The sequence below is a fragment of the Sus scrofa genome, chromosome 12, assembly GCF_000003025.6.
Source record: "Sus scrofa isolate TJ Tabasco breed Duroc chromosome 12, Sscrofa11.1, whole genome shotgun sequence".
Classification (NCBI taxonomy): Eukaryota; Metazoa; Chordata; class Mammalia; order Artiodactyla; family Suidae; genus Sus; species Sus scrofa.
The window spans coordinates 27,106,948-27,121,913 of record NC_010454.4 but is presented as its reverse complement, the minus strand read 5'-3'; the positions used below and the strand labels follow the sequence as shown (position 1 = coordinate 27,121,913).

The 14,966-nt window shown below is 43.9% G+C and overlaps 1 protein-coding gene across 1 annotated transcript; it reads left to right on the top strand.

Moving 5' to 3' along the window:
* Window positions 2,008–5,335, top strand: TOB1 (transducer of ERBB2, 1). Its single transcript, NM_001123205.1, is given in 12 exon segments — window positions 2,008–2,264; window positions 4,161–4,325; window positions 4,328–4,484; window positions 4,487–4,513; window positions 4,516–4,652; window positions 4,655–4,669; window positions 4,672–4,680; window positions 4,683–4,864; window positions 4,867–5,091; window positions 5,094–5,177; window positions 5,180–5,304; window positions 5,307–5,335. Coding segments are annotated over 11 exon segments (1,011 nt in total). The 5' UTR covers window positions 2,008–2,264; window positions 4,161–4,299; the 3' UTR covers window positions 5,331–5,335.

The window sequence follows — 14,966 nt, the reverse complement described above, 5'->3', positions numbered from 1 at the left end:
AATGAGCAAAAAGAAGACACTGAACGAATAATATAAATTGGTTTATATTATATTATATATTATATTATATTATATTATATTAACGCAGCGCAAGGGGCGTTTTACTTTAAAATGCCTACATACTTTCACAACCAAATCTTACTCGTCCTTGTTTACAACTGAAAAACCCAAATAGTAAAAAAACAGAACTTAAAGAATCATTGAGTAAAAACTTCTATGCTCTTTAAAAACAATACCTGAATTTTAGGAATCAGTACAATAAACGAAAAACTCGGTCACCCGACCACTCCCACCCTCAGCCTATTTCACAAACCCACTTTCCCTCCCCCCTCACACACTTTGGGTCTTTGGAAACACTCTTTTTCAATTCTATCCTTCAAATAGAGGAGGAAAGGAAGGCAAGAGAATCAAGTTGGAGGAAAAAAAACTATAATTTTTTTTTTTTTTTTTTTTGCGTCCATAAAGCGGGTTTGTGCCGCAGGAGCACGGCTGGTCTGCACAGCCAGCTTCGCAAACACTCCACTCCTCGGTGGATTGTGGTTTAACTTCCACGTAGCAGGTAGAGAGTGCAAACCCCTCGGTTTTGAGAGGAAGGCGGCGCCCCAATTGGTGTTTTTCCAGGAAGCACTCCTTGAGGGCTGAAGAAAGCGGAGAGGGGAAGGCCGGGCAATGGGCGTTTCATTCATTGCTCCTCTTTCTCCCCCTCCTACCCTTCTCTCCCCTTAGACCTTCTCGCTCCTTTTCCCAGTGCGAGTTTGACGTCGGTCTCCTGGATACCAGACGGCCAATCGCCTGGTTGCTAGGGGAGAAGTCTGGCCAATGAGGCGTCGTTGCTACCTGTGAGTAATATTTTTAGCCGTAAGAGACGCCTGGTTCCACTCCCAGTGTTAACTTGGGGTAATTCTCTGCTGCAGGTTGTGAAAAAGAAGCGTTTGCCCGCCCCTTTTGAGTCCCTGTCTTTCCCTGCTCCCTATTTTTTCACCCATATTTTAACTAAGATAATTTTATCTTAAACGTACAATATAGGAAGGCACTGTGTTTATTATGTGTATTCATGTTAAAACAGGCACTTGAAATACACGCATGCACATATACACTTAGATACGTACGCAACTTGGCATGGAGGGCTGGACTGGGACATTCGGAATAAAATGTGATTCTTCTTATACTCTCAAGACACCCCCACGTCCGAGTTGCTGCCGGGTTGCACGGGGAGGTCTGATGTGGGAAGCGGAGGCAGTTAAACTGTCACCGGGGCGGGAGGTGTGGCCGGGTGGTCTTCCCTTCCCCACCCCCAGCCTGGCACAGCAGCTTTGGATTCTGCAGTTGCCCCTCTCTGGACGGCAGTTGGCCTAGGCCCTTGCGGTGATTTAATTAACCGAGTGCACGAGTCCTTGTCACAGTTCGCCCTTTTTCTAAGCTCTCTTGGGTGCACTGGAGGCCGACGTGGTAGCTCGTCCACGAATGGGATTTTCCTCGACCACAATCCCACTCGGGTGGAGCATGCTTTGTAAATCCTCCCCTCCCTCTCGAGATCGACAGCTCGCCACAGTTCTCCCCAGCCGCTTCGCCTCCAGCTCCGTTCCCCTCCCCCCTCCTCCCCGGTGCTCTCGGCCTAGACGCAGAGTCAGCCGCCCCAAACCACCTCTGTCGCCTTCACTGGCACGTCTCTCCCCCAATCCCTTTCCAATTTTTCTTAATCCCGCCCACAGTGACTCCAGATAGTCGGTTCATTGGCCATCCTGGAGCCCGAGGGGTGTGGCCTGCCCGCCCGGCCCACCGCCTCGGTTTGGGACATGGGCAGGAGGGACTTGGCCAATGGCGTCCGGGGGCAGGGCAGGGGCGGAGCCAGCCGGTGAGGGTCTCGGGTGCCGGGTGGGAGGATAGGGAATGGTGACGCCGCCCGGAGCTGTGTGACGCGGAGCGGGCGCGCGCACCCCTACGGGAGGGGATGGGGGGGCGGGGAGGAGACTATAAAACGAGAGGCGGGGCGCGCGCCGCGGCAGAAGGAGCAAAGCTCTGGCCCGGCGCGGAGTGGGCGCTGTACGGGGACGCTGGGCCGGGCACCGGGCTGTGTGGAGAAGTGGGCGCGCTCACCTGACCCCGTCCTCGCCAACCCGAGCCAGAAGGGGCGAACTCCTGAGGCTCTCGTCCTCCGCAACCTCCTCCCGGCAGCGTCGGCGTGCACTAGGCCCAGCCAGCTCGCTGCCGCCGACCCTCCCTTCTCCTCCGCCCAGCCGCTGGGTCTGTGGTGGAAGCAGCCCGTAAGTATCGAGGGGCGGCGGGCGGGGGCAGGAGGAGGAGGAGGAGGGGCTGCAGCAGCGTCGAGCCGCGGGCCCTTGGGGGCTCGGGACGGCGGCGTCGCGGCCCGGGCGTGGAGGGGAGCGGCTCTCAACACCCGACCCGAGGTAGCTCCGAGGGGCCCGGGTGCGCCCGGGAGCTGGAGGCGGGGCTGGCCGGCGCTTTGGGCTCGGCGGGGCCGGGTGACCGGGGAAGGGCGGCCCGGGGCGAGCTGATGGGAATCGGGGGTTGGGGTGCCCAGGAGCAGCAGCGAACGCGAAGGGAACGCTGGGCTCCGCGGGGCGGGTGGCTGGCCGGCCCGAAAATGGTGCCAGGGAACCAGCGCTCCCCAGGCTCTGGCCGGGTCCCAGGAGCCTTGAGGCGGGGGCAGGGAGCGGCGGGTCGGGTTACGGCTGGGGCGGGGGGAGGGAGCGGCTGACCCGGTGCAGCCGGCGCGGCGACCCGCCGGGTGTCCGGGCCCCTGGCCCCAAATGGTCGCGTTTCCATCTCTCGTGGCCTTCCTCCTCCTCCTCCTCCTTGGAGGAGGAGACTTGTACTCTCTTCCTCCTCCTCTTGGCTGCTGCCGCTGTAGCGCTTGGGCTCCGAGGGCTGTGAGCAGAAATCTAATGAGACCCAACTGGCTGTTTATGTAATTCTTCACGCTCCTGTCTTAAGGCGTTGCTTTGAAACTACCTTCTGCCGAGCCTGAATTTCGCTCGGCTGCACCTTCAAGCAATTTGGCCTAATCGGCTGCCTTTGCCAGCACTCAGGGCTTTTGGCTTGGAGAGTGTTTGTAGTTTAGGGCAGCCGGGGACTCTTTCTCCTTTGTCACTACGAGTATGGAAAAATGAAACAGATGAATTATCAACTTGATTTTTAAATGTCCTTTTAGATCAACCTCAGATCCCTCCTTTGCAAATATCTTCTGTTTGCCCTTGATCTTTCCTTATCCCCACCCAGTGCTGATCCAGCAAACGTTTAAAGGTCGACCTTATCGTACCCGCCTGTCCGGCTGTTTTCTTATCACGAGGGATGGAGGTGATTTTAAAAATCAGAGTAAAACTCAGAAACTCTGCCCTTTCAGCAGAATAATCAATAAATTTTTGAAATTCATTGTTTCTTTTGTTAGGCTTGATGCCCACGAGGTATTTTCAAATTTAGAAAAATACACGTTGAAAAGAAAAGCACAGAGAAGCTCGATTATTTCATTTTGAGCACTTAGTATATTTAAAACAGCAACTGTGTAGGATAATTTGGTTCATGATTATCATCCACTAGGATGGCAATTCATTTAGTATTTCGTACCCTTAACTTTAGTATCATGAGCTTTGGAAATTAAAATAATTTCCCTGACTTCTCAAATTTCAAAATGTTTATCGATAAAACAAGATGTAAGTAGTCTGTATCCAAATGAACTGAAATAACAGCATTCGTTTCTACATTGGTGAATAGGAGTATAACCAACTTCTAAAACTTCGGTATGTGTATGTATATAACTTCGGTATATATATGCCGAGTATAGTTTCCAGTACGTATTTTTGTGAGAACTAAGGGAAGAAAAGAAGGAATATGCTCTATACCCCGGAAATATTTTTTTCTCTTAGAACTCTATTCAGAAACAGGAAGGTAATAATAGGCTTAAAAAAAAAAAAACATTGTTTTAACTGTAAATCCTCAGTTTTTCCTTGAGCTTTTAATCTTCAATAAACAGTTTTGTATTGTATGTTCATTTATTTTGTGTTGATTATATTTTTCAGACTTTCTAGCTTATTAGATTTTTTTTGCAAAAGTGACATTACTCTAGGGTAGAAAAAGGTTGTGGAACTTAACATTTATCTTACGTGGACATGTTTGCTTTTGTTTTGTTTGTTTTCTTTAAGGAACAAGACACTCAAGGTGAAGGATATCTACTAATACCAGCACTTTGAATGAAAGTTTGTTTCTCTGCCACAATTGAACACTTTTGTGTGTGTCTGGGGGGGAGTTGAAACACAAACCTAATTTTGTGGCATAGCAGCTATGCAGCTTGAAATCCAAGTAGCACTAATTTCATTATTTCATATCTGTACAATAAGCTTCCCAGGAGACGTGTCAACATTTTTGGTGAAGAGCTTGAAAGACTTCTTAAGAAGAAATATGAAGGGCACTGGTATCCTGAAAAGCCATATAAAGGATCAGGGTTTAGATGTATACACATAGGGGAGAAGTGGACCCAGTGATTGAACAAGCATCCAAGAGAGTGGTTTGGACATTGATGATGTTCGTGGCAATCTGCCACAGGATCTTAGCGTTTGGATCGACCCGTTTGAGGTTTCCTACCAAATTGGTGAAAAGGGACCAGTGAAGGTACTTTATGTGGATGATAATAATGAAATGGATGTGAGTTGGATAGGAGATCAAAACAGCTTTAACCCAGAGGCCCAGGTTTTTATGCCCATAAGTGACCCAGCCTCATCAGTGTCCAGCTCTCCATCGCCTCCCTTTGGTCACTCTGCTGCTGTAAGCCCTACCTTCATGCCCCGGTCCACTCAGCCTTTAACCTTTACCACTGCCACTTTCGCTGCCACCAAGTTCGGCTCTACCAAATGAAGAATAGTGGCCGCAGCAACAAGGTCGCACGTACTTCTCCTATCAACCTCGGCTTGAATGTGAATGACCTCTTGAAGCAGAAAGCCATCTCTTCCTCAATGCACTCTCTGTATGGGCTTGGCCTGGGTAGCCCGCAGCAGCCGCAGCAGCAGCAGCAGCCATCCCAGCCGCCGCCGCCACCGCCACCACCACAGCAGCAGCAGCAGCAGCAGAAAACCTCTGCCTTTCTCCTAATGCCAAGGAATTTATTTTTCCTAATATGCAGGGTCAAGGTAGTAGTACCAGTGGAATGTTCCCAGGTGACAGCCCCTTAACCTCAGTCCTCTCCAGTACAGTAATGCCTTTGATGTGTTTTCGGCCTATGGAGGCCTCAACGAGAAGTCTTTTGTAGATGGCTTGAATTTTAGCTTGAATAACATGCAGTATTCTAACCAGCATTCCAGCCTGTTATGGCTAACTAAAAAAAGAAAGAAAAAAAGTGTATCGTACAAATTAAATGCTTGGACCCAAGGGGGATTTTTTTCTATAACCTCCTTGAGATTTTTTTTTTTTTTTTTTTTTAAGCTTATAGTAAGGATACATTCAAGCTTGGTTACAAAAATAAAACATGCATCATTTTTCATTGCCAACCAAGCACAAAGTTATTTTATACTGACTGTATATTTTAAAGTATACTCTCAGAAATGGCCTCTTACAGTATTTAAGATATAGCAAGGACATGGCTGATTTTTTTTTTTTTAAAAAATTGGCACTAATAGTGGGTTTATTGGTCTTTCTAATTGTTAATTTAATTTAGTACAAAGTTTGTAAAATATCAGAGGATATATATATATTGTTTCTACGACATGGTATTGCATTTATATCTTTTTACTACAGTGATCTGTGACAGCAGCAGCTTCATGTTGTATTTTTTTTACTGAAATTGTAAAATATCCATCTTAAAGACATCAACTATTCTAAAAATTGTGTACAGGATATTCCTTTAGTGGTGGAATTAAAATGTACGAATATTTGCTTTTTCAAAAAAAAAATGTATTTTCTGTTAAAAGTTTAAAGATTTTTGCTATATATATGGAAGAAAATGTAATCGTAAATATTAATTTTGTACCTATATTGTGCAATACTGAAAAACCGGTATAAAAGTATTTTGAGTCAGTGTCTTACATGTAAAGAGGGACTGAAATAGTTTATATTAAGTTTGTATTAAAATTCTTTAAAATTAAACATGTTTATCATGGTGTTTGTTTTTAAGCCTTTGCCAAAGATCTGATTCTGAATTAATGATGTTGTAAATGCTGGTTAAGACAAAAAGATCTGACTCACTGGATCGCAAAGGAAAGCAGTTACTCTAGTAGGGCACAGATAGTAGTTTGCCACATAGAAAGCTGTCCCTAGCCTGACAATGCTGGGACAGCTTTTTTGTTTTTAGCAACTGTCTTCATTCCATGTCTTGTTCTCCCCTTGATAGGGTGTATGCTACAGCAAGTCAGCCCTATTTTATAGCAGTTTTAAAACGTGTCATGCTGACATCTAAGATGGAGTTAGGTGGTAACATGAAATGCACTCATGTAAACGGAGAGGATTGATTTGATGTGTATATGGAGATGACCAAAGGATCAGTTTTCTCGTTCTGCATGGGAGATGAATAGCTCAGAAAACTTGCTGGGACAGCAGACCTTGAAAATTGGGTCTGTTTTTCCTAATCCTTACACTAGAAGATAAGTTGTGTGTAGCTACAGAATTTATGATTAAATCTATTCAAGATTGGACACGTTGCTAAATATGAGCTTTTGTGTGCATTTGTGTTTTTGCAAGTGGACATCCAACCTACTGGTTTGGGGTGTTCAAAGATTAGTCATCTATAATGTGTCAAATTGTAGTGGCTCATTAAGGGTGGAGGGGTTTTTTTAGCTGAGCTGCAAGAGAGACTATTTTTTTTTAAGTAATGAGTCATTTCACTGTTTAGTGTTCATTGATACCGTGTTGACATCATATGGGGGGGGGGATCGTCTTGACTCAGAAGAAAAAATAACTTTGTACTTTTGTAGTAAGAAACCAGCACTGTCTGGTTAACTTGTGAAGTAATTTGGTCTCAAATGAGTTTTTTTGGATACCGTCTACAAAAGCCTTTTGTCTGTTAGCCTTGCAGTTTCGAACAATAAAAATTTTAAGGAAACAAGTACTGGAAATAACAGCTAAGCTGTTCTGCCAGCTCCATGGTAAGGCCTTTGTCCTTTAGTGGACAGAATGAGGTTATGAAGAAGTATTGGGATAGTGAATGGAACCGACAGAGACTGGTCTGCCTATTGCTATCAGTTAAGTTCTGTGATCACAAAGTTTGGATAACTAAGAACAATCAGTAACGGTTTTAAGCCCTGGTTTCTGCTAGAGACTTTTGAGTGAAGTTATCATAGGCTTAACTTGGAAGAAAAATGCCTTTTTATAAGGGAAAAAAGGCTAGAGTTCGCTTTTTCTGGAAATCAAAATAAGGCAAACTGGGGAGTTCCCTGGTGGCTCAGTGGGTTAAGGATCTAGAGCTGTTGATTCTCTGGCTGGGGTTGCTGCTGGCCAGTAGAGGCACAATAGAATTTGTAACAGTCTAAAACACTGATACATTTCATATTTTAAGTAATTGAGCTTAAGGTAAATAGTCATATCTTTCAAATCTTTGGCATGTATGTACTGGCAAAAAATCTTAGGGAAGTTTCATATTGGTACAGGTAGTAGTTTTGGTATTTGAAAAAGCTCAATTTTATCTTGATTGGTTTTAAGAAAATTAGTTGAATTTAAGTTGATTTGAGCTTGGTATTATTGAGGACTATATGATTTTTTTTTTTTTAAAGATTGAGCAGTGGTGGGAGTTCCTGTTGTGGCTCAGTGGTAACAAACCCGACCATGTCCAAGAGGACATGGATTCGATACCTGGCCCTGCTCAGTGGGTTAGGGATCCAGCATTGCCCTTAGCTGTGGTGCAGGGCAAAGGTGAGGCTTGGATCCTATGTTGCTGTGGCAGTGGCATAGGCTGGCAACTGCAGCTCCCTTCGACCCCTAACCTGGGAACTTCCATATGCCTCAGGTGTGGCCTAAAAAAAAAGACCAATAATAATAATAATGAACAGTAGCTCTGTTTTCATCCCTTCTTGCTCATTAGGAATGGATTTTTTTTTTAAAGTTTCCTTTCTCTAACACACCTTCTAAAACCTAGAAAAAGTACATCTTAGTCCCAAATCTTTCCCCTCCACTGGGCCATCACACTTTTGACCCTTTGTGTGGAGACTTTTAGCTGACAGTTTGATGAGTTAATTATATTAACAGGTCTTTCCCATTTTTTTCTTTTTTTTTTTTTTTTTTTTTTTTTTTTTTTTTTTTTTTTTTTTTTGGTCTTCTATAATTCAGATACTGTGGCAGGTCTGAATGGCCCTATCCTGGTGTCGACATACTTGTTTAAGAGTGCATGGATCATTGATGAGTGAAGATGATGATACCCAAACATGGCTCTCTGCGTTTAGAATCTTTACCACCTATATTTTCTAAAATCAGGTGTATTGTGAAACTTCCTTTGAATAGTCTTAACCTATGTTCGATGGTAACTGTAAGGCTTCCAGGCAAAATGCCTCCTGAAAGATTAGGACAGTCTTTATTTACTCTGATCACCTTCTTAGCTTTTGAGGTGAAACTAAAGTTGCCCCGAGTTTAAAATATTTTTCTAATGTGTACTGGTGTTAATTTCATTCTCGTATAGAATGTCTTAGGTATCCATGTTTTCATTGACTTAATCCAACAAATCTTCAAGACCAATTATTTTAAAATAAGTCAGTTTCACATACAGAGGAAGTACAGATGAGCCTTGAACAGCACGAGGGGCAGTCGGTGGGGAGCCGGGGTGGTTAGGAGGGGTGCCCACACTCCACTCAGCCCCAAATCCACATATAACTCATAGTGAGCCCTCCATACCTGCAGTTCCAAATTTAGGATTCAACTAACTTCTGATCGTGTAGTATTGTAGTATTTGATATTGAAAAAAATCCACATGTAAGTATCAACCCACCATTCAAAGCCCATGCTGTTCAAGGGTCAACTCTACCTTTCTCTGCACATACTTCAGCTATTGAAATAAAATGCTGGTTGGAGACCTTCCTACACAAACAGAAAATAACATAGGCATGGTGCATCAAATACATATCCTTGCTTGACTAGAATACATTTGTCAGAAGCAGGATAACAATACTCGAGTGCAAGTTTAGATAAGAAGAGCCTTATTAGAAGACAAAGATGTGAAATTACCATTGCTTAATAAAACCCATTATATTGCTTAGTATGCCAACCAGCTGATGCTTAATCAGTTTGGCCCAGGAGGTCACTTTATTTTTTTATTTTTTTTTATTTTTAGTCTTTTCGCCTTTTCTAGGGCTGTTCCCATGGCATATGGAGGTTCCCAGGCTAGAGGTCCAATCGGAGCTGTAGCCGACAGCCTACGCCACAGCCATAGCAATGCAGGATCCGAGCCATGTCTGCGACCTACACCACAGCTCACGGCAACGCCGGATCCTTAACCCACTGAGCAAGGCCAGGGATCAAACCCGCAACCTCAGGGTTCCTAGTCGGATTCGTTAACCACTGAGCCACGACAGGAACTCCAGGAGGTCACTTTAGATCAGAGTTCTTCAAGGGTTTTTGTTGTTGTTGTTGTTACATTAGGAAGATACCTTCATGTTTAAAGGACCTAGGATCAGGATTATGTACATACAAGTGGTACAACGCTTGGGTCGAAACCCTCTTTTAAAATGTTTTAAATCATTTAGTAAACAAATATATATCACTTACTATGTGCCGTTCACAGTTCTAACCCAGTTTACGGAAGGCGGGCAGAGACACAGCTTAATATTGCATAGCCAGTAATTGGCCGACTGGGGATTCAAACTCAGCCTAGTTCCAGAGTTCGTGCTCTTAAGCTCTATGTTTTGTTCCCTCCAACTGGTTGCTATTGTAATTTGAAATCAGAGGAATAAGACCATTTTTGATGTATTGTAGCCACATGATTGTAGAATCTCTCTACAGAGTGTTAATGAGAAGGAGCTAGTGGAAGGCTCTCAGCCATGCTCCAAAGTCATGATGATGTTTGGAGAGAGATGCTTTATATTTCCAGGAGCCATAAACTATAACCACAGGCTATCTGGAGATGTCAGAAATCATTAAATTGTATCAATGCTCTAATTCATTTGTGTCCATTACTTCTCTCATTTTGGAACCACTGGATGAGTCCTTCAGATGAGAAAGGGCTGTAGATTCAGTGTGTTTCTAGGAGTTCTCTGGTGGCTTAGTGGTTAAGGACTTGGCATTGTCACTGCTGTGGCTGGAGTTCAATCCCTGACCTGGGAACTTACGCATGCTGCAGGCAGGCATGGCAAAAAAAAAAAAAAAAAAAAAAAAAAAATGCGTTCCTTGTACCTATGATTTAAGTTACTTGGAAAACTCTCTTAAGATGCACCTTTGCAATACATGATTTCTGTATATATGGATATTGTGATAGTCTTTTTGCTTTTATTTTAGGGAATATTAAGAAAACCAAATGACCTCACCTCAAACTGATTCTGAAAGCCTTTGTTGAAAAATATCCATATATTTTGGCTTAGAACAAGAAGTAGTCACATTTTAGAAGCATAAGCTATTATGAATGAACTTATATTCCCTTTATTATTGCTACTAGTTTTGAACATGTTTAAACTGCACAGTAAACCAAAACCCATTTTAAAAATAGCTCAGAATTTCTATAGTTTCCATATGAATTAAATCTTGTTATACTACGTGCCTACTATTTTGATTTGGGGTTAGTTAGAATTTGATTGGACCAAATACTGCTGAAGCGTTAGATGGGCTTTTGGAGGTTTAGATTGGGCTAGAAGTCTTGTCAGTGATGGAATTTGACTTGTAAATAAATAGTTAACCTCTACCAACCTTTTCTCAATATTTGAATTTTAAGGTTTGTATTTTTTTTTTTTTTTTTTTTTTTTTTTTTGTCATTTCTTGGGCCACTCTTGTGGCACATGGGAGGTCGAATCGGGGCCACAGCCGCCTGCCTACGCCAGAGCCACAGCAACTCAGGGATCTGAGCCGCATCTGCAACCTACACCACAGCTCACGGCAACGCCGGATCCCTAACCCACTGAGCAAGGCCAGGGATTGAACCTACAACCTCATGGTTCTAGTCGGATTTGTTAACCACTGAGCCACGACGGGAACTCCAAGGTTTGTGTTTTAGAAGACATGCTTTATACATGTAGTCTGTAAGTGGAGTTTTGAGATCATCTTACATTTAGGCAAAACTTAGAGGCGGAAAAAACATTGGGAAGCAGCTCATGTCTGGAGGCTATTGGAAATTATGGGTCTAATTCCTTCCTCAAGCATATTAAGTCATTTGACTCGGATGGCTCAGTTTCTTCATCTGCTAAGCAGGTACAGTGATATCAATACACTTTTCTGAGGCGCTATGAGGAACTCATCACCTTGCTATGAGGAACTGCAATGTGATTTTAGGAGCTCACAGTATTTATAAGCCGTAAAGTCCAGAATTTACCCATGTTTGTTGCCCTTTGAAATAAAAAAAGACCAGAACTGTCTTTTTATTATATTCAAGATTTTGTCGTCCAGGCTATTATTTGCATCAAGGAGAAGTAAATAAAAATTCTACCGAAATACCCTCAGAGCTATTCTATTCATGTTTCAGTAATAGCACTGGGTTTGTATTTCTAGTTTTGAGTCTCTGATAGGGAAACCAGTGTTTCAGCATTCTTTTTCATACAATCAGCAAGTTGATTTAAACCCAGAATACAAGTTGGCGTTCCTTTTGGGAGCAGCCCAAACGTTGGCTAAAGTGTCCATGCTGTTGTGAAAAGTATTGAAATGGTTGTTTCCAAACAGTAGGGAATAGGAGTTAAAAGGTAGTTCTGGTGACAGGTATGTCGTGTAGAGAATGGTGCTAATTTTATTTCAGTGCAGGTAGAAAAGAAGAGGAGGTTTGCTCTACAGAAGGGAAAAACATTGAGGACTTGGAAGGAAAAACACATTCCTCGTCTGGCACTACGAGCACTTTGCTTCACTGATAAAATATGACCAGTGTGCAGAACAGAGAACAGGTGTAAAATATTTTTAGACAAACCTTGGCTTATACTGTAGGTCACATCCCTTCTGTCTATACCCTCAAGTGTTTCAAAAATAATTGTGGAAAAACTACATTTACAAAATAAGTTAGACATTGCTTTTATGGTTTTTTGTTTTTGGTTTTTTTTTTTGTTTTTTTTTTTTTTTTTTTTTGTACCAAATGTTAAATTCAAACATAAACTTCCTTCCCAGCCATCAGGTTGTAGCTCTTTTGGAACACTGGTTCTCTGTCTCTCTCTATTTTTTTTTTCTTTTTTTCTTTTTAGGGCCGCACTTGCGGCATATGGAGGTTCCCAGGCTACAGCTGCTGGCCTACACCACAGGCATGCAGGATCCTTAACCCACTTAGCAAGGCCAGGGATCGAACCCGCAACCTCATGGTTCCTAGTCGGATTCGTTTCCGCTGTGCCACAATGGGAACTCCTGAAACACTGGTTCTGCATGTGCCCTTTGACAGCTCTTGAGTCTCCTTTTCTCTCCCCTCCTTAGTGCTGTTGAGAGAATTGGGAGAATGTGGCACCATAGCCTTTTTTGCAGCATAAAAGCTGGGTCGTGATATTCCTCCAAACTAGATTCTGGTTCAAAACAATTTCATACTTCCTTTAGGCTAGAAAGAAATAGGACAAGCATAGACATGGCATCCGTCTAGCTTGGTTTCTAGCAGATGGGTATAAACTGATGACTTCCGGAAGCTGAGAGATGGGTATAAACTGATGACTTCTGGAAGCTTCTATGAGTATGGTTTAAGAAATGGAATCATAGGGCCCTACAGACGCCCATTGCAGTCCAGGGTCCCAATGCCCTGTGACACGGGTTCTGTAGTTATAGGCACAGTTCCTTTCTATGTTCTGAGCTGAATGCAGGTACTCATTTCAGATGGCTTTTCTTTGCCATGCCTCCATCATCCATTCCATCAATTCATTTCTAGGAAGGATGAGGTTGGATTTTGATTTGTTTTGTAGTGAGCATGTCTGATTTTTTTTTTTAACTCTGATTATCCAGATCTGCCCACTGATCTCAGAGCTCTGTTTTCCAAAACAAAAACAAAAAAAGCAAAAAACACTCCTTGTTTGTAAACTATCTGCTGTTCATTCTAAAGTTCTAGAGAGTCCTTGTGACTTACTTTCTGCTAACTCTATTTCCAGGAAGCACGACGGGGACCTCTAAACCATTTCAATCCCATTTAGCTGCAATCCCTGAGCAGTCTTTCTAGAAACTAAGGTGTCACCAGAGGCCCTTTAACTAAAGACTTTGAGAACAATCCAGTTTTCACACGGTTGTAAAGGGGTTTGCCTGGCAATTTTTCATCATCTGAGTCTTACAATAAATTGGAAAATAGATTGAAAGAAAGGAAGAAAAAAATTTTTTTGGAAAATCTGGAGGAAGGTGTTTTGGAAGGAGACTCTTATTATCTGAGCCACAAAATTTCAAAGAACTTTTCAGGTTCTGTATGAAAGGAATAGGAGTTCCTGCTGTGGTGCAGTGGGTTAAGGATCTGGTGCTGTCTCTGCAGCAGCTTGGGTTTCTGCTGTGGCTCGGGTTCGATCCCTGCCCTGGGAACTTCCGCATGCTGTGAGCACAGCCAAAAAAATAAAAATAAAAGGAATACAGAGATGGAGGTAAGACCTAATCAATCGTCCCAGGAAGCTCTGCGGAGGAGGAGAATCTGGTAGCTGGGAGAAAGGAGGTTAGGATGTGTCTTCTCTAACTGCCCGTCCTTCAGGTGTGGGAAAGTGGAGGTGAAAAGGGGGGAGCCACTGTGTGTGGCGCTGTGGGACTCATCCTGGAGATCAGTTCCCCTGGATGGAGGCTTGACAGAAGTTTCGGAGACCCAGGACAAGTCCCCTAGTCCAGGCACACTACACTTTGCTGATGGTTACAAGTTTCCTTCCAGATTTGAAAGAAGGTAAGTAGCTGCACCAGTGCCTGGCTACCTCTTTTTTTTTTTTTTTTTTTTTTTTTTTTGTCTTTTTGCCATTTCTTGGACCGCTCCCGCGGCATGTGGAGGTTCCCAGGCTAGGGTCGCATCGGGGTGGTAGCCCTGGCCTATGCCAGAGCCACGGCAACGCAGGATCCGAGCCACATCTGCGACCTACACCACAGCTCACGACAATGCCAGATCCTTAACCCACTGAGCAAGGCCAGGGATCGAACCTGCAACCTCATGGTTCCTAGTCGGATTCATTAACTACTGTGCCATGACGGGAACTCCCTGGCTACCTCTTTGAATGATGATGATTTCATTACCAAAAGTCTTATCGGAGTTCCCATTGTGGCTCAGCAGGTTAAGAACCCGACTAGTATCCATGAAGATGTGGGTTCCATCCCTGGCCTCACTCTGTGGGTGAAAGGATCCAGCATTGCTGCAAGCTGTGGCGTTGCTGTGACTATGGCCTAGGCTGGCAGCTGCAGCTCCGATTCAGCTCCTAGCCTGGGAATGTCCATATGCCACAGGAAAAAAGGAAAAAAACAAAAAAACACTTGTACATTTTAACCTGCTTAAATTGCGTAAGGAGCCTCTGAAGGTTATGCTATTTCCCTCATTTCCAGAGGGAAGCAGAGTTGGTGACAGAGCTACTGCCAGTAGAGCCAGGATTTGAACCGTGGGGTCTTGTTTCCAAAGTCCATGATCCTTGGAGCTCCCGTCGTGGCCCAGTGGTTAACGAATCTGACTAGGAACCATGAGGTTGCGGGTTCGATCCCTGGCCTCGCTCAGTGGGTTAAGGATCTGAGCTGTGGTGTAGGTCGCAGATGTGGCTCGGATCCCGTGTTGCTGTGGCTCTGGCATAGGCCAGGGGCTACAGCTCCGATTCGACCCTTAGCCTGGGAACCTCCATATGCTGCGAGAACGGCCCAAGAAATGGCAAAAACAAAAACAAAGTCCATGATCCTTAAAGATCACCTGCACTTCTGCTTTGCCTGGTCTCCATAGGAAGGCT